We start from the raw sequence: 21163 nt of genomic DNA, 5'->3' as shown, positions 1-21163 counted from the left end.
AATATCTGGCCTAGTCCAATTGGATATATAAAGGAGTGAACCTATAACTGATCTGTAAAATGTGTTGTCTTTAAACTCAGGGGAAGATTCATCAATGTTTCTGAGAAAATCAGTTTGCATAGGTGTGTCACATGTTTTGGCATTATTTAAGTTACATTTGTTTAGGAGTTCAATGATTTTATCTTTCTGAGTAAGTTTGAATCCCCTTTTTGTTTTGTTAATTTGTACACCAAGGTATTTGTTCACTCTACCTAGTGATTTCAATGAGAAGTGTTCGTTTAACTTATTTACAAAGATTTCCCTGCTCTCTTTATGCTTTCCAATATATAAAATATCATCCACATAAATTAATACAAATTCAATATGATCATTACTCTTTTTTACAAAGAAACAGTTATCAGCAGCTGTGGCGTTGAAATCCATGGTTTTAAGTACTTTTACCAAACAATCGTACCATCTTTTTCCAGATTGCTTCAATCCATACAGACTTTTATTTAATAACCAAATTTCGTTCTTATTAGTGTATTGACTGTGTGGTGCTCTTACATATATTTCCTTATCTAATTTTGCATGTAAGTATGCAGTCTGTATGTCATATTGAAACACGTCCAGATTGAGTGCAGATGCTACTACAAGAGCTGTTTTGACACTCTCTGTTCTCACTGTTGGTGAATATGTGTCAGTATAGTCTTCTGGATATTTTTGTGCATAACCTTGTGCAACTAGTCTGGCCTTGTATAAGGTATTACCTCCTTCTAAATTCTTAATTTTATAAATCCACCTGGTACCTATAATTGTTTTATCCTTAGGTGCGATCGCAGGTGTGAATACATTTAATCCTTGTAAACTTTCCATCTCTTTTTCCATAGCTAGTTCCCATTTTTCTCTTTCTTCACGGGGAAGTTTCAATACTTCTTCATATGTATTAGGTGTTATTTGTTCTCTATCCATATGCATTATGTAATCTTTGTATTTATTTGGTATTTGGTTTCTATTGTTTCTAATATTTCTTTCAGGTTTGCTATGGTTGTCATGCAAAAATCTAGCTTCCTTTTTTGTTAATGTGTCTGTCTTTATTTTATGCTGACTATTTGTCCAAGTTTTGGTTTTGTTCTTACTTTTGTTAATACTTTGAATTTCTGTTGTTCCTTCCTCGCAAGATATATTATCTTTGCTTTTATTAGGAAATATTTCATTAAGGTGCAATTTAGACCAATTGGCCTGCTCATGGAACACAGCTGTTCTGGATACTATAAATTTGTTATTATTATCAATGAATCTGTACCCTTTGGTTCCAGTTTCGTATCCCATGAATCTTAATCTCCTGGATACGTTTTCTCCCTTTCTCCTCAATTGTTTAGGTATGTGTACGTCTGCAGTAACTCCAAATATGTGCATGTGTGCTAATTTGGGTTTTCTATTGTACATCACCTCATATGGTGTCTTATTCACAATACTGGACCATGTCCTATTTTGAGTGTAATTTGAATAATGTAAGGCTTCTGACCAAAATTGTTTGCCTAAACCAGCATCCTCTAATGTGCATCTAATCATGGTTTGTAGTGTGGAATTCTTTCTCTCTGCAATCCCATTTTGAAATGCAGAAAATGGATTGGACGTGAAATGTAGCATCCCTCTATCCTTTAACCATTGGGAGAATTCTTTAGACATGAATTCACATCCCCTATCTGTCATAATTTGTTTTATTCTAATATTATGTTGTGTTTCTATGCGTTTGTAGAATTCCTTAAATTTCTGAAAGGTTTCATCCTTGTGCTTTAATGTGTAAACAAAACCATAGCGACTGTAATCATCCACTATTGTTAGGAAGTAACGTTTTCTATAGGTAATTGATGGAGTTAATGGACCAACTAAGTCCATATGTACCAAATCAAAAATATTGTTGGTTGATCTGTTAGATTTTTTTGGTCTGGGACTGGTTTTTAGTTTGGTGGATTTACATACTGAGCATTCCAAATAATTTTCACAATTTTTTATTTTGACACCTTCTGCGTGTTCAGTCATTTTTTGTACTACAGGAAAGCTTGCATGTCCTAACTTCCTATGTAAGATGTGAGCACACTCATCATGAATTGGTTTACCTATTTTTGGTTTCTTCTCATTGTGTGTATTTTTGTTATCATGAGTTATTTTACATTCATCATTGTCACTGTTACTGACATTTTCATCATCTGCTTCAATACAATCTTCCATATTTGAATCAATGTTATGTAACCATCTTTCTTTGGTTATCAGATAGGGTAGACCCCCTTTTATCATCACAGTGCCTACATTTGTTTTGTTCTTTTCTATAGTTGCTTTCCCCTTTGAGAAAACTATATTGATGTCAGATTCTCTGCTTAGTTTTATAGCACTCAGTATGTTGTGAGGTATTTCTGGGATTAATAATACCCCCTCTATTTTCCCTAAACCAGGCAAGTTCACATTTCCTCTGCCTAATACTTGAACCTTTTCTTGATTAGCTACCTTTATCACAAACTTATCTTCTGTAAATGAAGATAATATACTTTTGTTGTTAGTGGTGTGATTTGTTGCACCAGAATCAATAAGCCAATTATTGTTCTCATCTTGTTGTGTTCTGGTGCTGTCTTGTTTATTTAGCCCATTTAGTGACCCAGATTTTCTCTCTTTTGAATTTTCTCTACCCCCTCTACTTTCTCTGTAATTTGGTGGACTTCTATATTTGTGTCTATCTGTGGAAGATTGTCTGTAATTGTATTTGCTCCTATATTCTGGTCTATGTCTCTCTCTTGGGACTTTGTGACAATCTCTTCTACTGTGTTCCCTGGATCCACAATTGTGGCATCTAAAGGCCTCATTATATTTATCTTGGAAGACTACTTTCCTAAAAGATTTGTGTTCTGTTTGGTTACTGAAACGATTTTTTCTTGAATTGTCTTCTGCTATCAATTTGTTAGATAGACTTTCTATTGATAAATATCCCAAATTAATGGTATCTAAGTGTGACATAAAGTTATCCCATGATGGATCAAGTGAATTGATAATAACACTTTTCATTGTTTGATCTGAAATCACTTCCCCCCTCAATTGCAGCTCAGCTCTTATTTTGTTTAGATTTATCAAATGCTCACTTATAGAAACCCCTGGTTTCACTCTAGAAGAAAAGAAATCCTTAGACATTCTTGTGGTTGTGGCTACGCTATCGCTGTGAAATAGATTAAACATGCATTGAATTATTTCTGATACAGTTAGGTTTGGTTTGATGCTATGATACATTGCAGGAGACACGCTAGAAATTATTATGAAAAATGCTCTATGATGTAAACAATCTATTTTTAAAGTCCAAGGTCTTCTTGGAGGACTAGTTATAAAGAATAGTAAATTTTCTTTCATAAAAATAACCTGAAGCTGTTGGTACCACTCTTGTAAATTAATGCCATCAACTCTAAGTTTTGGGAAGTCACTGGGTAAATTCCCTACATTATTCTGTCCATTACTTACAACTTGAGGCAGTCCGTGGTCTCTCAAGTGCAGGAAATTACAGAACGGCATTGGGATGCTTGTAACGAGTCTGCGCGGTTCTCTGGCCAGTTCAAGTCTTTCGGGGCCGTCTACGTAGTTTTGCACATGCGCGTTGCTCATTTCTTCTTTGGCGCTGTTGTGGAAGGTTCTCTCCATTTCAGCTCTCTCGATCCGCTCCTCTTCAGATGAGTCGGTCTCTGGCTCGGTTTTTGGGGCTTTGGTGATGGCGACGGTTCTTCTCTTTCTCTTGTGTGCGCTGGCACTCGATTCTGTCTGCGGTGTAGGACGGAATCGGCATGGCTCTCTGGGTTCGGGTGTCGTCGTTTTCGAAGTCAGGATGGGAGCGTGCAGGTCTTGAGTTGTCGGTTTGATTTCTTGCTTCTTTGTTGATGTCTTGGAAATTTTCAATCTTGGCCCAAAAGCAGCAAAAAGCGTTTTCATTGCTGACTTTACTTGAGACTTTGTTAAATCGTCTTCACTTTCTGATTTTGGTTCATCTGAAGAGTTTGTGACTTCTTTTTCACTTTCTTCGTCTGATAGCGTTTTTCGCGCCAGAAATTTTGAACTGAGCGTTTTGATTGGCTCTGCTTCACTCTCTTTTGAAGTTCGTTGAAACCAAGATGGCTGCCATTCAAAATTTCGCGCGATGTCACATCTTTTCTTTTTTACAACTATTTTCTCAGTAGTCATTTCACTCACAGTTTTTTGGTCTTTGGGTTTTTCTTTAATGACGTTTTTCTCTCTCGCTGCTCCGCTGTTTCTCAGCATCTCCTGGAGGTCCGCGATGAGGCTTTCATCATTCTTTTGGCTTTTTAGTATCTTTAATATCTCTGACCTGAGTTCGTTATTTTCTATCTCGATTTCTTCCTGGTCGTTATTTTCACTCATCAGTTCTTCTTCTTCAGTGGTGTATTCTTCGGATTCTCTCGAAATCGCATTAGTGGATTCGTTGATTGTCTCTTGATCAGTTTCTATTTCTTTGCTGTATGCCCTGGTGTTGGGCCTATCTTTCTTGGACATTTTTAATTACTTATTGAGTCAATTAACCATCCTCTGCTACCAGCTTGTTACAATATTTTCAGGATCAGACTCAATAAAGATAATAGAAGTTAGAGATTTAAATATATTTCTCTTTAATCATAATAGGCATTCTATATTCGCTGAATATTCAAGATAGAAGCAATGAAAATGGGGAGGATGGCTCCTTATATATACAAGGGGTGGAGCCAGGAATGGGAGTGGTAAATTATGAATACATTAAAGTCCAAAGAATAAGTTAACCCCTGATGTTCCATATATACATTATTTACACATTAGAGAATAAGGCATTTACATCTGACAGGAGGAGGTGGAGGGAGGGCCTGGGCCAGCTTTGCAGCCTTTGGAAGGAATAGGGAATATTCCCTGTTGATAATAATATGATAAAGAAACAGCATCAGAGACAGAGGCAGAGCCAGGGCCTTCCATCCTCCCCCAAGTGGAGAGGCAGCTGTCTTCGGGGCCTGAGCTGAGTGAGGGGGAGGAACAGATGGGGCCCATCCCAAATGTGCAGAGAGGAAAGGAGAGGAGAGCAAAGGAAAGCAATAAGCCGGTTCTCAGGGAAAAGCAGACGGAGACATTAGCCAGCCCCTCCCTGGCTGGAAAATAAATAGGAGGGGTTTGGGAGTGGCTGATTGTCTCAGACAACCATTCGTTTCTAGTGTACAGCAAGCAATTCGGATTTCTTGGATAAGTAGTTTGTTGGGACTACTCTGTTTTCCGGAAAATAAGATCCGGTCTTATATATTTTTTTTGCCACCAAAAATGGCACCAGGTCTTATTTTCGGGGGGAATGTCTTTTACTAACTCATCTCACTTCTGTGCGTCGCCCCCAGCGTCCTTTTTGCTGTCAGAGACCTTCAGGAAAACCTTGATGGCTGCAGAAGAAATGGGCCAGCAAGGCAGGTGTTGGGGTGTGCGAGGACTTGGCTGCAACTGTCCGAAGGTAAGTAGTAGGGCAGTTCACTACCCCCATCCCCACCCTAGCTTAATTTTTACCCGTGCACTCTGGAGTGGGTGGGGTCTTAATTAGGGCTTTTTTGCGGGTAGGGCCTATATTGGGTGCATGTGTAAAAATCAAGCTAGGACTTAATTTCGGAGTAGGTCTTTTTTTTCAGGGAAACATGGTTTGCTTTTTTGCTTTACCCCTGTGAATAAAAGACTGTGTTATAAAAAGGGGGTTGTTTTACTTGCGAGTAACCATCTTACCAACACCTTTTAGCATCTCACTGGCTCCACGGAAAAATCCCTTCAGGATAAAGGAAGGTACCAGATCCCCTCAAAATAAATCTACACCTAGGGAGGAATCCACATATCTAAGGGTGATCTTCCTTTCTGGATTTTACACGCACTTCGGGATCAAAGCTGGAGCACCTCAATCTGCACATCTAAACAGGAAGGACATCCAGGGAACCAGCATGTACACAAACCACAGCTTCCAAATCCACACCAAGGGAGCAGCCCCCCCCCCCCATAAAACCAAGCCTCTGGACCCCAATTCCTTTTGTTGTCTACCCAACCCCAAAACAAATCTCTTTGTTCTTGGGAATAAATGGATCTCCTTCTTCACAATATGTCTGGGTTTCATTTTTTTGATTGGTTCTTGCGCCACCCCGGCTCGTGAAACCCCCAAACACCTTCAGGCTTTGTGGGTGCTTCAGCACTGGTTGACAGTCACTTGCTTGAAATGGTAGAGGGCAGTGATGGCGAACCTTTTTCCCGTTGCGTACCGGAAGTGTGTGTGTGTGTATATGCGTGATAACACATGCGCGTGCCAGGACCCATAATGCCATGCAACCCCCCACCCATGCGCATGTGCACATGACACCCCACGCATGTGCCCCGTATTGCGCACACTTCCCCATGCATGCATTCTGCATTGCGCATGCACAGTCCCCCACATGTGCTTTGTGCCACCGCCCTCCCCCCCACCGTGGCTTGTTTTGGGCCTGAGAAGTCTGGGCTTTCGGGGGAAGGGATTGAAGTCCCGGCCCGCTGCTTCTGGCAGCGCAAGAACCGCCGCCACTGGGTAGAAGGGGGTGGTGGGAAGAATGTGCTGTCTGGGGCTTCCTTGTTTTCCCACCCGAGCAGGCTGTCCAGAGAAAGATTAAATCCCCTGGCCATTGCTTCCGGCAGTGCAAGAACTGCCGCTGCCGGGTGGAAGGGGGTGGGGGTGGGAAGGATCCCTCACCCCCTTCCACCCGGCCAGCTGATTGTCATGCACACATGCGCACCGGTAACCTGCAGACTAGCTGGCTGGTGCGCATGCGTGCCCTGGAAACCCAGAAGAGGAATGGCGACACGACGCAACGCATGCCAGGCAACATGGCTCTGTGTGCCACTTCCGGCACGCGTGCCATAGGTTCGCCAACACGGATATAGGGTCTCCTGATGGAACAGGGGGTTGGACTAGAAGACCTCCAAGGTCCCTTCAACTCTATTCTGTTTCTATTCTATTCTATTCTATTCTATTCTATTCTATTCTATTCTATTCCATTCCATTCCATTCCATTCCATTCCATTCCCTGTTCTGTTCTGTTCTGTTCTATTCTACTCTACTCTACTCTACTCTACTCTACTCTACTCTACTCTACTCTACTCTACTCTACTCTACTCTACTCTACTCTACTCTACTCCATTCTCTATTCTATTCTATTCTATTCTATTCTATTCTATTCTATTCTATTCTATTCTATTCTATTCTATTCTATTCTATTCTATTCTATTCTATTCTATTCTATTCCATTCTATTCCATTCCATTCCATTCCATTCCATTCATTATTTTTCTAACAATAACTTGCACCCAGATTTGAAAGACTAGCTCAGATTATACTCTCTTTCATGAGGTGAAATCGGAACGGTAGTTGCAGCTAAGGCCCGTGGAGGGAAGGAAAGTTAAAAACAGATTTTCTGAAAATTACCCTTCCTTTTGTTGGCATTGCTTTTTTTTGTGTGTGTGTGTGTGTTTTGTTTTTTTAAAGCATTGAAATGGCCCACTGGGATTTGCTTTCCACTCCATGCAGCGTTTAATATCAGTCGGCCATCCCGGGTTCCTTTTTGCAGGAATCAAAAACATTCTTGAGAAATAAATTTCTCTCACAGCACAAAGTACAGTGTATCGCAACTGTAGATGTTTCTTTTATTACTGTCATAGCTTTGGCATTCGGTAGGGTTAGGCGCCAAGTCTTTTCAAACGACCAACCCCATTTGCCGGAGTGACAGCGATCCTGAATTATTCTCATTTCAAAAAGGCAAGCTTGTTTACATCTCTTTTTTTTTTTTATCCGAAGTATAAGAACAGGTGCTATAAAATCCATTTTCTCCCTGCCCTGGTCTTGCAGATCATCATAAATAGATACAAGAGTTCGTGAAGTATTAGTGCCACTTTACAAAGCCTTAGTAAGACCACACGTGGAATACTGCATCCGCTTTTGGTCACCACAATATATTAAAAAAAAATATGTTGACACTCTGTAAAGAGTGCAGAGAAGAGTGCAACCAAGACGATTAGGGGGCTGGAGGCTAAAACATATCAAGAACGGTTGCAGGAATTGGGTATGTCTAGTCTAGTGAAAACTAGATTTCATGATAGCGATATTCCAATATTTGAGGGGCTGCCACAAAGAAGAAGGGGGTCAAACTATTTTCCAAAGCACCAAAACGTAAGACGAGAAACAGTGGATGGACACTAACCCAGGAGAGAAGCAACCTAGAGCCAAGGAGAAATTTCCTAACAGTGAGAACAATCAACCAGTGGAAGGGTTTCCTTCAGAAGTTATGGGTGCCCCAACAACACTGGAGGCTTTCAAGAAGAGACTGGACAGCCACTTGTCTAAAACGGTACAGGGTCTCCTGCTTGAGCAGGGGGTTGGACTAGAAGACCTCCAAGGTCCCTTCCAACTTTGTTATCCTAGGCCTCTATGCTAGCAAAATACGGAGCTGTGCATGTTCCTTTCTCTGCAAATTCCTGAATTGGGGAAACTCTGAGGAATTTGGAATGCCAAATGCAATCCAAGTAATTTCCCAGATGACAACACCAGCTGCCATAAATAAACTTTGAGTGTGTCATTGGAGAGCTTGAATAATTCTGGAACCCAGCTACAATGTTTAGGGGAAAAACAATGGTCTTAGCCAAAAGGAATAGCAGACATCTTCTCTGTCCTCGTTGTAGGCTGCTCAAGTCTAGGAGTTTGGGGTGCTGCTGGGCAAAGGCAACCCCATGGGGTTCCCTATCACGTTCGCAAACGCCATGAGTGCATTCGAACCCGACCCTTTGTTGACGCTGATGACCTCTCCGCTGGCTTGTTCAAACTCCGCCTTCCTGAAGATGTTTTTCATGGTGGACTGGAAATTGTTGGTGACAAAGCAGTAGACAATGGGATCCATGCAACTGTTGAGGCTGCTTAAGGTGACCGTCACGTGGTAAACCACCAAGCTGAGGTCATAGGACATGGCAGGGTTGATGGCGATGGCCAGCTGGCGCACGTGGAAGGGAGTGAAGCAGATCATGAAGATGATGAGGACCGTGATGAGGAGCTGCACGGCTCGCATCCGCCTCTCCCGGCTCTGGTGCATGAGGGTGGGCTTGGAAAGCGCGCACATGATCCTCGTCGTGAAGAACGTGAGGATGATCAGCGGGAAGAAGTACTCGCAGACCATCAGGGGCAGGATCTGCGCAATGCAGCAGTAGGAGAACTTCATGGCCACGATGAGGATGGAGAAGGTGATGACGGTGGCGAAAGTCCAGATGAAAGCACAGATACATTTGGCGTAGTTGGGGTTCCTCCACTTGCGTGAAGCTTCTATCTGGACAATAGCCAAGTACCGGTCAATGCAGATACAAGTAAGGAAGAGGATGCTACAGTACATGTTGACAAAGTAGGTGAAAATGTGGACGAGGGCACAGGAGTGGCAGTCCTTGGCGCTGTAGTGGACAATGATCCGGACGGGTAAAGAGAAGCCCACCAGCAGATCGGTGATGATAAGATTGATGGTGTAGATGACTGAGGTGGTTTTCGTTTTGGTGCGGAAGCAGAAGACGTAGAGAGCTACAGAGTTCAACACCACGCCCATCAGGAAGATGATGGTATTGATCACTACCAGGACAATCCACAAGGTATGAAATCTCTCTGATAACTCTCCGTCCAGGTGGACAAACTTGTTGAACATGTCACTGTTGTTGGAGGAGACCGTAGAGTTGTTGGAAGGCTCCATGGTCAACGCCGCTAATGGTACCTACGAGACAACAAGCAAAGATACAGGTTCACAGGTGATTTTTACACGGCTCAATAGTATAATCTTGGTAAGATACCCTGAGGTCATGGATAACTTTTTTTGGATGGGTGGGGAACTCAAGGAGGTTAGGCCCCAAAGCTTCTGGACATCAGAGGGGCAGAGGAACAGGAGGAGCCTGTTCCTAGTACATGCATGTGCAGAGCTGCCAGAAGGCAGGAACAGTTAAAACAGAAGGGATGACTCGGGAGTAAGGCCTGGAGATGATTGGCCCCTCCCATTTTAAATTCATTGTGAGCCGCCCTGAGTCTTTGGAGAGGGGCAGCATACAAATTGAATTAATAAATAATAAATAATAAATAAGGCTTAAAAGAGAAGCAAAGACACGTGGACCCTTTGCAGGAAAGCAATGTTGTTAATTCTGTTCCCAGTCGGCATCTCTGCTTGATTCTGGACTCCGTGTGGCTTTGCCAAGTAGGTCTTTGGCAGAGTGTCAAGGGAGATAAAGGTTGGTGATTATCCCGAAGGACTTTTTGCAACTAATTGGGACTCAGCTGTGAACGAACATAATTCACAGCTGTTGCAATAAAAGAGGTTTTTGGGACTACTCGTGTGTTTAATGACTCAGGAAGTGTAGGTCACAACAGATGGCTTCCAACAGATTTGTAGGAAGCCATCATTTAACTAGGTTCCCAGTTCTTCCAGTACTGGTAGTCCTCAACTTAACAACCATTCCTTTAGAATGAAGTTACAACGGCACTGAAAAAAGTGACTTATTATCGTTTTTCACACTTACAACCGTTGCAGGTCACGTGATCAAAATTTGGATGCTTGGCAACTGGCTCATATTTATGACAGTCACAGTGTCGCAATGTCATGTGATCCCCTTTTGTGACCGTCTGACAAGTAAAGTCAGCGTGGAAGCCAGATCCATTTAACAACCGTGTTCCTAGCTTAACCATGGCAGTGGTCCACTTAACAATGGCAGCAAGAAAGGTCGCAAAATGGGGCAGCATTCACTTAACAACTGTCTTGCTCTAACAACAACAGAAATTTCAGGCTCAGTTGTGGTCTTAAGTCGAGGACTTCCTCTAAAGCGTCTTTTAAAGTGGCCCTTGTCTATGTTTTATAGTAGAAGAGTCGATCTTAACTCTTTCTTTAAACAAAGCTCAAGTGATTTACAACAGTGCTTAAAAAAAAAAAAAGCTGCACAAGAGCCCACTTTGAAAAGAAAATCATGCAAGAACTTTTGTACCTCCGATGAGCTGTCACATATTGCCTAATATGGATTCGCGGCATTTTTCCTGCAGCCAATTTGTAGTAAAAACAGCTTTTCAAACTGTTGCAAAGGCCTTGCTAACCATTTTTGGTGGCCGGGGAGGAGATAACCCGGGCTAAGTGAATGGACAAGGAGTGAGGATAGCTGTTTATATGCCTAGTGATTAATCTGGTTAATGCATTAACGCGGGTGTCAGCAACCTGTGGCTCCAGAGCCGCATGTAGCTCCATGTCAAGTGATCCCACCACTGGCTGGCCCTGCCCCTCTCCATCTCCTCCCAGTCACTCCTTGCCTGGCCTGAGAAGGTAAGGATGACAGCGGGGGATGGAGAAGCGGCCAGGGCAGAGACAGAGAGATACAGAAAGAGTGGGAGAGAGACAGATATAGAGAGATACAGCAAGGAGGGGGGAGAGAGAGGGAGATAGAGGGAGGGAAGGAGGGAGGGAGAGAGAGAGAGATGTCAAAAGGGTTTTGTGATTCCCGGTGTTTTTTCACAACCGGTTCTCTGTCCTAATGACTGGCTGGGTAGGCGTGGCTAGGGGATCATGTGACTGGTGGAAGTGAGTGACGTTGAGTTGGCCACACCCAACCAGTCTTTGTGGCTCCCGGTGTTTTCTTTTCTGCGGGAAATGGGTCCAAATGGCTCTTTGAGTGTTTAAGGTTGCAGATCCCTTTTCCGGACTGAGTGCCCAAAGTGTGCGTGCGCCCCCAACCCCCCAAAATGCATTGCACACATACGCCCTGTGCATGTGGCCTGCCCTTGTTTTTTTGTTTTTTTTTTGCTTTAATTTATATGCCGCCCTTCTCCGGAGACTCAGGGCTGCTTACAATGCGTTAAGCAATAGCCTTCATACTTTTGTATATTTATACAAAGTCATCTTATTGCCCCCACAATCCGGGTCCTCATTTCACCTACCTTTGAAAGGATGGAAGGCTGAGTCAACCTTGAGCCTGGGGAGATTTGAACTAGGCTCATGGACCACTTTCAACACAAAGTCGACAAACAGCTGGATTTGCGTAACACCGAAAGCTTTTCACAGTTTCAGTCACAAATTGACTTCCTTGGACCTGACTCCGTACTTAAGAGGTCCATAGAAGGGGGCGTGCATAAGCGCGCTAACGTGCCTATCGTCCCCGTCCTTGTATTCTTATATTATTCCTGTTTTTGTTTCTCTTTGACAAATTACAGTCAATCAATCAAAACTCCCCATTCAAGGTTATATGAATCAAATTTACCACGTCATGTAAATGCAAATCATCAGAGCAAAAGGGGTGAATTTAAAGATTTTTTTTACTTTCGGTAATATTATATATATATATAAAATTTATATAAAACTTATATAATATATATAGAGAGAGAGCCTTGGTAGTACAGTGGTCTAAAGCACCCTGTTATTAAGACCAGCTGCCTGCAATTACTACAGGTTCGAATCTTGCCAAGGCTCAAGGTTTACTCAGCCTTCCATCCTTTCTAAGGTAGGTAAATTGAGGACCCAGTTTGTGGGGGCAATAAGCTGACTTTGTATAAATATACAAAAGGATGAAGGCTATTGCTTAGCGCATTGTAAGCCACCCTGAGTCTCCAGAGAAGGGCAGCATATAAATCAAATTATATATATATATATATATCCTTTTAATTGTTTTTAATGTTTGTATTGTATGTTTTTATCTGGCTGTACACCGCCCTGAGTCCCTCGGGAGAAGGTGCGGTATATAAATTCAAAATAAAATAAAATAAATAAATAAAATAAATATTATTCCAACAAACATTTAACTCTGCAAGTCTCAGCTTTCTACATCTCTCATGGCTCTAAACGAATCATTTATTAGATATTGATTAGTCCTGCCCTGCTCTTAATAGCTGGATCTAATTTTTTGGTCTGTCCTGCTTTAATTTTCCAACAACTCAGTGTTTAAATGTTCCTCGGGTAATTTGTCACATTATTTATACACGAAGGGTTAAACATTTTCTCTCCTTGCAGGAACCTCTTGGCCAATTCTTGCTTAGCTGGGGCAGAGATTGGCCAAATATGGTATTTTGCTTTTGGGCAACGCGTGAAGCTGCGGTCTGCTGTGGCCGGGAGGAACGGAAAGATCCGGCAGCATCAAGATTGAAGGAGGATATCTGTGTGGAGGTATTTAGAGAGAAGTAAGGAAGACGGTGAAGAGTATGGTTCTAGAAACCTATTCCTCACTTCAGTTGTGTTCTCAACAACGTTTTCTGACAGTCAGAACAATTAATCTGTGGAACAATTTGCCTCCAGAAGTTGTGAATGCCCCAACACTTGAAGTTTTTAAGAAGAGATTGGATAACCATTTGTCTGGACTAGAAGACCTCAAAGTCTCTTCTCTTCTCTTCTCTTCTCTTCTCTTCTCTTCTCTTCTCTTCTCTTCTCTTCTCTTCTCTTCTCTTCTCTTCTCTTCTCTTCTCTTCTCTTCATCCCTTCCCCTCCCCCCCTTCCCTTCCCTTCCCTTCTCTCCTCCCCTCCCCTCCCTTTTAACTCTAGTACTGATGGGTTTGTTCTCCTATGTTTTGCCATGTGTTTGTGAAGTGGCTGTTTTGTTTCCCCAATACACAGATCTGCACATGGCTCACTGCATTGTACTGCATATACCACGTTGTTCAGTTTCTGTCTGGGTGTTTTATCCTTGGGGTGGACAAGCTTCTGCCTTAGTGTATTTTGGGGTTTGAAGGGTGCACGTATGTTATGTTGGCCGAAGATCCTCCTGAGCTTTTCCGATATGCCTGCAACATACGGAATGACAGCGTTGCTTCGTTTATTGTTCTCATTGTTCTGTTACAGAAGAGCTCCTGTAGGGTCTTTTTTGAGATTTGATGAAGGCCCACTTGGGATAGCCATATATTCCGAGGGCTTCCTTGATGTTGTTTATGTTTGTTTGTTTGTTTATTCAAATTTGTATACCGCCCTACTCCCGAAGGACTCAGGGCGGTGAACAGGCACAAAATAAAACACATAGATACGAAAGTTAAGAGCAGAAATAAAACCAAATTAAATACTTAAGCCCAAGACAATTTAAAACATCCCAAAAAATTTATAACAAATTTAAAATTTCAATTTAAAAGGGGGAAAAGGTCAGGCCAGGCCAGCTTGCTGAAATAGAAAGGTCTTTAGAGCGCGGCGGAAAGTGCGCAGGTCCGGGATCTTACGTATCTCCAGGGGGAGCTCATTCCAGATAGTAGGTGCCCCCACAGAGAAGGCCCTCCCCCTGGGGGCCGCCAGTCGACACTGTTTGGCCGACGGCATCGGGAGGAGCCCCTCTCTATGAGAGCGTACCGGCTGATGTGTTTTCATTCTTTTTCTTTCCCATCTTTGCTGGTAGGCTCGGTGGTATAGTATTCAGCTCGGTGGTATAGGATTCTGATGACTCCCATTTTGTGCTCCAGTGGGTGGTGGGAATCAAAATGTAAATATTGATCTGGGTGAGTGGGTTTTCTGTAAACTTCAATGTTAAGCCTTCGGTCTTCCTTGATGTGTGCTGCACAGTCTCACAACTTCCCCGTTGGCTTGAAGCTTTCTCAGTTTGTTGGAAGAGCTGTGAATTTTTCTAGTAGCAACATACAAAAAGCACTTTGGGATGGCATTTCTAAGCAAGGCTAAAAGGGGACGCTGAATTCTGCAAACATTTACTTATTTAAAGTGGGCCACTGGCGAAATGAAAACAAAACTTCTGCAGAATTTGAAGATTGGGAGGTCCTGCGGAAAACTATGAACATCATTTAATTATTTGGTAATCATCATCACAGCTTGCCTTCAGAAGTTGTATCGCCGGAGGTTTTTAAGAAAAGACTGGATAACCATCTCTCTGAAATAGTATAGGATCGTCTGTTTGAGCAGGGGGTTGGAATAGATGACCTAGATGAGTGGCTGCCACTAAGGAGAGGGGGTCAAATTATTCTCCAAAGCACCTGAGGGCAGGACAAGAAACAATGGATGGAAACTAATAAAGGAGAGAAGCAACCTGGAGTTAAGGAGAAACTTCCTAACAGTGAGGACAATTAACCAGTGGAACAGCTTGCCACCAGAAGTTGTGGGTGCTTCATCACTGGAGGTTTTTAAGAAGAGACTGGACAGTCACTTGTCTGAGATGGTAGAGGGTCTCCTGTCTGAGAAGGTGGTTGGACTAGAAGATCTCCAAGGTCCCTTCCAGCTCTATTATAATTGATTGATGGGGGGTTTTTTTGGTGATTCTTCAGTCAGAATACAGGTAGTCCTCAATTTACGACCGCAATTGAGCCCAAAATGTCTGTTGCTAAGCAAGACCGACGTCAAGTGAATTTTGCTCCATTTTACAACCTTTCTTGCCACGGTTGTTAAGTGAATCACTGCAACCATCATAAATCTGTCAGGCCTCTGAATTTTGTATCACGTGACCGTGGGGACACTGCAATGGTCGTAAGTGTGAAAAACAGTCATAAGTCACTTTTTCCAGAGCTGTTTTAACTTCGAACGGTCACTAAACGAACTGTTGTAAGTCGAGGACTATCTGTATCCCTGAGCTTGTGGTCCAAAAATGAGACTTGGACTCAAAATGCCCATACAAACAGAAGCCTAATTAAGATGGGTGCAAAAATCAGCCTTGTTTAAGTTGCTTACGATTCCTAGAGATTTACTCCAAATTTCTTGGAAGAAAGTTAATCTTGGATTAACTCATGTCTGCTTCTGGTTTCTATCACTGAGCCACGTGGCGCAGTGGTTAGAGTGCAGCACTGCAGGCTCCTTCTGCTGACTGCCGGCTGCCTGCAATTTGGCAGTTCGAATCTCACCAGCTCAAGGTTGACTCAGCCTTCCGTCCTTCCCAGGTGGGTAAAATGAGGACCCAGATTGTTGGGGGCAATAGGTTGACTCTGTAAACCGCTTAGAGGGGGCTGTAAAAGCACTGTAAAGCGGTATATAAGTCTAAGCGCTATTGCTATCACCAAATGGTTGAACCTCTCATATTGTCAAATGGTGCTCCTCATTATTAGCATGAGATCTGCCTTCGTAGAGTAGTTTCCCCTGCTTTGTCCACGCTCCCTCACAATATAACAACCCAAAGAGCTTTTCAGAAGAAAAGCTTCTGAGATGATGAAGCTAATTTGGCTCTCGGTGCGCCGGTATTTATCTGAGCGCACACTACAAAACTTATAAATACATTTTATTAGGGTTAGACTCGGAGAGTTAAACAGTTCAAGTCGTCTTGTACTGTGCTTGTAAATCCTTCACAGCCCTCAAAGTAGTGATAATGAATGCTTATTTAAATTAAAAGTTCAGCCTTGGCAGAGGGAACTCAAGATCGGTGTCCAACATCATGATGATGATGTGAACTATTCAATCTTATCTGACTCTTGGAGATTCTATGGGTGTCAAGAGTGAAACATTGGCAGCTATGTGCCTCTTCGTTTCAACTTATCCTTAGAGTAAAGGGGAGGAGGTGTTGATTGGGAACGGATTAGTTCGGCGAAACGAAACTTTTACTGTTCCACTGAAGCTTGTGAAAATCTGGAAACTTTTCAAGGACATCTTAACAGGTGTGAAGAAAAAGGCAGATGGTTCCCGCAACAAAGATAACTTTGTTATCTGGAATGAGCTGCCCCTGGAGATTTGTCGGATTCCCCACATGCAGTACCTTTCGTCGCGCCCTAAAAACATTATTATTCCAACAAGCAGGGCTGGCCTAAATAATAATAATATTTTACTATTTTAATGGGTTGTTTTATTAGAGTTCTCGGCCAATTTATTTAATTGTTTTAAATTGCTTTTAATTTTTATATTGTCATGGTTTTATTTCTGGCTGTACACCGCCCTGAGTCCTTCGGGAGAAGGGCAGTATAGAAATTTAATAAAAAATAAAAATAAAAATAAAATAAATTGTTTACATGGTCTATGTAAAACCTGGGGGTTTGGCCGGGAAAATCATTGTTTATTACTGTGAACTGAGAATTTCAGAGTTAGTTTTACTTCGCCATTACCATGCAATCTATTCAATAAACAGTAAGCTTTTCAGAAATGAAATTATCCTGGATTTTTTTTTTTTTAATTTCGACACTCAAGCTGGATGTTGACAATGGGTCAGGTCTTCCCTCATCTTCCCATCCTGGACTACTTCTTTGATGGGTCCCACAGATTCTTCTCAGTGCAGTTTTTATTTATATAAAATCTTTAAAATCGCGATTCGGCATCTTACGGGCCTCACCAAGAGGTCATCAATCGGAAAACTTGATGCATGATGTGAGCTTTTGAGGAGGAGATCTTAGGGCCACATGGTCAATCATTGACCACTTCTGGTGCTGCTAAGATCAGATGGACATTCAGGGGTGAAATGTTGCATTTGTTGAAAGGACTAATCCACACCATGCTTTCAATACCAGAATGGTATAGGTAGATAACCCTTTTGTGAAACATGAAGGTAATCCTTCATATTTCATGCTGAGAAGATAGCAATAGCTATAGACTTATATACCGCTTCATAATGTGTACAGCAGTGTACAGAGTATACAGGGTGGGTTCAACTTACCTTTACTACCGGTTCGTAGCGGGGCTGCACGCGTGCAAATCTCGCACACATACGTGCTCTTCTGCACAAGCGTAGAAGTTTGATGACATTGGGGTCGGTGGGCGGAGCCTCCTGCCGTATTTACTACCGGTTCTATAGAACCGGTGCGAACCGGGGGACACCCCACCACTGGTACAGAGTCAGCATATTGCCCCCAACGATCTGGCCCTCATTTTACCAATCTTAGAAGGACGGAAGGCTAAGCTAATCTTGAGTCAGTAAGGATCGAACTCTTGGCAGTGGGCACAGTTAGCCTGCAATACTGCATTCTAACCAGTGGTGGAATGCTGCCAGTTTAATAACTGGTTCGGTGAGCGCGTGCTTCGTGCTGAAAATGGAGCATTTAGAAGCTCAGCTGCTTACCTTCCAAGTCAGCAACGGTAAGTAGAACGGTGAGGGGGAGGGGAAATCAGCAGTGCCGCGCAATTGAGATGAGCTAGAAAGCAGGAAATAAAGGACAGGATAGGGCAGGGGCAGGTAGGCGGGGGCAGCTGATCGTTGGAGCTACTGGTTCGCCCAAACTGGTCTGAACCGGTTGAATTCCACCTCTGATTTTAACCACTGGGACACCACGCCTCTACAATCTAGGACCGTTGGATTGAATGACATTTCCCATGAGGATAACCACGTACTTCCAGGTGATATCAACAGTGATAAATGCAGAAACCTTTCCCACCTACTCTGTTCTGACACCTGATATTCCGTGCAAGGGTCTGTGCGAATAACCTTGGGACACAGGAAAAGGAGACTCCGCCTCTCTCCCAAAGTGATTCTCATAGGCCATTACATCTAGTGATCCTAGAACAATAAACCAGAGATCCTTCAATCGGTGCTAGACTTCAACGTCTCTAATCCAGAGCCAGCATGGATGGGGAAGATTATCCTGTAGATTTCATCTGGTCTTGCATAGACAGTAAATCCAACTCAATTTACTGGCGAGAATCAGGCCAGCTGGATGTCTCCACGACAGCAAAGATGGCCTTGCAGTGAGATTGAAGGCCAAATGGCATTTTTGGTCAGCCAAATCTCTCTGGATAAAAGAGAGAGCATGAGATTGCTCAGACGTGCTCCAGACAGCTGCTCCTCATGAGTAAACAACTGCAGAATATTTTCTATGGTCAGCTTGTGAGTGGAGCATCGCAAATCAAAGGGCTTCCATCTAAGTTCACAATCACAAAACTCAGCTGATCCTTATTTCTTAAATCGTTCTTGGAACTAGCTTTTTAACTGCTTTTCAATTATTAAGAAACTACCAACTGACAAAATCGATAACATGCAATGGGCGAATTCTGTGTAATACTTAACAAAAAAGTTTTCAAGAGAAGTTTAAGGTTTAAGTTAAAGAGAAGTTTAAGGATATGTGTGTGTGTCTGTGTGTGGTTAAGTATGTGTATGTGTGTTTCTGTAAGCATATGTATGTGTGTGTATATTTATTTATTTGTTTGTTTGTTTGTTTGTTTGTTTATTTGTTGGTTCTATTTATATGCTGCCCTTCTCTGGAGACTCAGGGCGGCTTACAATGCATTAAGCAACAGCCTTCATACTTTTGTATATACCTGCTTACTAGGGCTTTCGCCCCCCCCCCCCCCAAGCGGTGTTCTTTTTATACAAAGTCAGCTTAATGCTCCCACAATCCAGGTCCTCATTTTACCTACCTCGGAAGGATGGAAGGCTGAGTCAACCTTGAGCCTGGTGAGATTTGAACTTGCAGTAATTGCAGGCAGCTGGCAGCTAAGTGCTACTTAACAGCACTTTAGTCTGCTGTGCCACCAAGGCTCTTAAGGTTTGTAATACATATATGTATGTATTACAAACTATTCTAGAAATATGAGTTCCAGGTATATTAGTAAAGAAAGAAGCAGACATTCTGCGAGCTCCGGAACTTAAAATTTTAAAATAATGGGGAAAAAAATTTTTTTTTTTAATTCTACTAAGCTTTCGTCAGCCATGTGCTGACATCGTCAGAGTATTAAACTACCATTACAGAGATCTCTGCCTTTATATGCCATTAATCAATTTGGCTATTGCCCGTGTAATAGACCCTTCCAGCCGTCTCCCACTTGTAATTAACTGTGTTGTTTTTGCTGTCATCATGCTGGATGATGGAGGCTTAATTCCTACTGTTTCCTCCCTCCTAACCTGCTTATCAGTGGGGGATGATGTTAGCATGTCATGTATATATGTATGTATATATGTGTGTGTGTGTGTGTATGTGTGTATGTGTATGTGTGTATGTGTATATGTGTATATATATGAATGTATATATATTGTTGGTTTGAGCTCTGAGTTTGGCGATTTGGTTGTAAACGTTTTGTGTATGTATGTACTGTATGTATGTATCAGTGGTGGGTTTCAAATTTTTTTACTACCGGTTCGGTGGGTGTGGCTTGGTGGGCGTGGCTTGGTGGGCGTGGCAGGGGAAGGATACTGTAAAATCTCCATTCCCACCCCACTCCAGGAGAAGGATACTGTAAAATTGCCATCTCCTCCCAATCAGCTGGGACTTGGGAGGCAGAGAATAGATGGGGGCGGGGCCAGTCAGAATTTTTACTACTGGTTCTCTGAACTATTCAAAATTTCTGCTATCGGTTCTCCAGAACTGGTCAGAACCTGCTGAAACCCACCTCTGGCATGTATGTATGTATGTATGTATGTATGTATGTATGTATGTATATGTATATACACATATACATGCACAATCACATACACACACACGCATGCACAAGAAAAAAGGTGATTAGAATGCTGATTTTGGAAAGTTATAAACAGATTAGAGATCCAGATGGATTTCAAATACAATTTTGAAATTGATTGGGGGAATCCTTCCCATGGGAAAAAGATGTTGTTTGGACTTTTTAAACAGAAAATATGATAAGATGGGGATTTGAATTGGACACTAGAGGGAGCCAGAGCAACTAAAGATTACAATTAAAGGAAAAACCGCCTACTCTAGCCCTCGGTGCTTCTCAGAGATGTGTACTTTTAACTCCTACAAACATTTTCCACGCTCCCTCTTCTGCACAACAACATTAAACTAAGCGTACAAGATGTAAACAGTTTTTGGTTGTTTACATCTTGTAAGGAGTTCCTGAGTCCCAGCTGGAGAAAAACAAAAAAAAAGGCCACAAAGATGCATCTTGACACCTTCCGTGAAATAAAAGGCATTCGGTCCAAAGGCGCTTTGTTGACACGCGGATTGTAAACATCCTCTTGTCAAAGCTAAGCTCTGGGACAGCTGGCAATACTTACATAAAACCGTTGAAGTGCCTAATAAGGGTGAAACGACACCAGGAAAGATTTACGATCCCGAACACACGGGTGCAAATTTCAAACAAGGTTTCGGAGAGCTGGAAGCGGTGCAGAAAAAGAAAAAAAAACCAAGGCACCAAAACGATCAAGGATTTCTTGCAAAGGAAACTTGTTGCCGTCCTGAAAAGCAAAGAGAGGTCAGAGTGAAAAATGGTTTGAAATGCATGGAAGGAGCAGTGGTAATAGAGGTGGCCCACAACCTACAACTGCAACTGAGCCCAAAACTTTGGTTGCTAAGCGAGACA

General features: G+C 42.4%; 1 protein-coding gene across 1 annotated transcript; it reads right to left on the bottom strand.

Annotated features, from left to right (window-relative positions):
• Positions 1-7499: 7499 nt before the first annotated feature.
• Positions 7500-20912, bottom strand: GPR20 (G protein-coupled receptor 20). Its single transcript, XM_070941972.1, has 2 exons — positions 20859-20912; positions 7500-9778 (listed from the first exon to the last, which is right to left on the bottom strand). Exon 2 carries the CDS (start codon positions 9755-9757, stop codon positions 8726-8728), a length of 1032 nt encoding a protein of 343 aa, XP_070798073.1. The 5' UTR covers positions 9758-9778; positions 20859-20912; the 3' UTR covers positions 7500-8725.
• Between the last annotated feature and the right edge of the window lie 251 nt (positions 20913-21163).

This window comes from Pituophis catenifer, unplaced genomic scaffold (assembly GCF_029215685.1).
Source record: "Pituophis catenifer annectens isolate HBS135680 unplaced genomic scaffold, rPitCat1.0.hap2 SCAF_3, whole genome shotgun sequence".
Taxonomy (NCBI): Eukaryota; Metazoa; Chordata; class Lepidosauria; order Squamata; family Colubridae; genus Pituophis; species Pituophis catenifer.
Note: the sequence above shows the minus strand (reverse complement) of the source record. Positions and strands in the feature narration are given on the sequence as shown.

Bases quoted from the DNA above. Each gene is read 5' to 3' on its own strand.
- GPR20 (XM_070941972.1), bottom strand. From the start codon at position 9,757: ATGGAGCCTTCCAACAACTCTACGGTCTCCTCCAACAACAGTGACATG.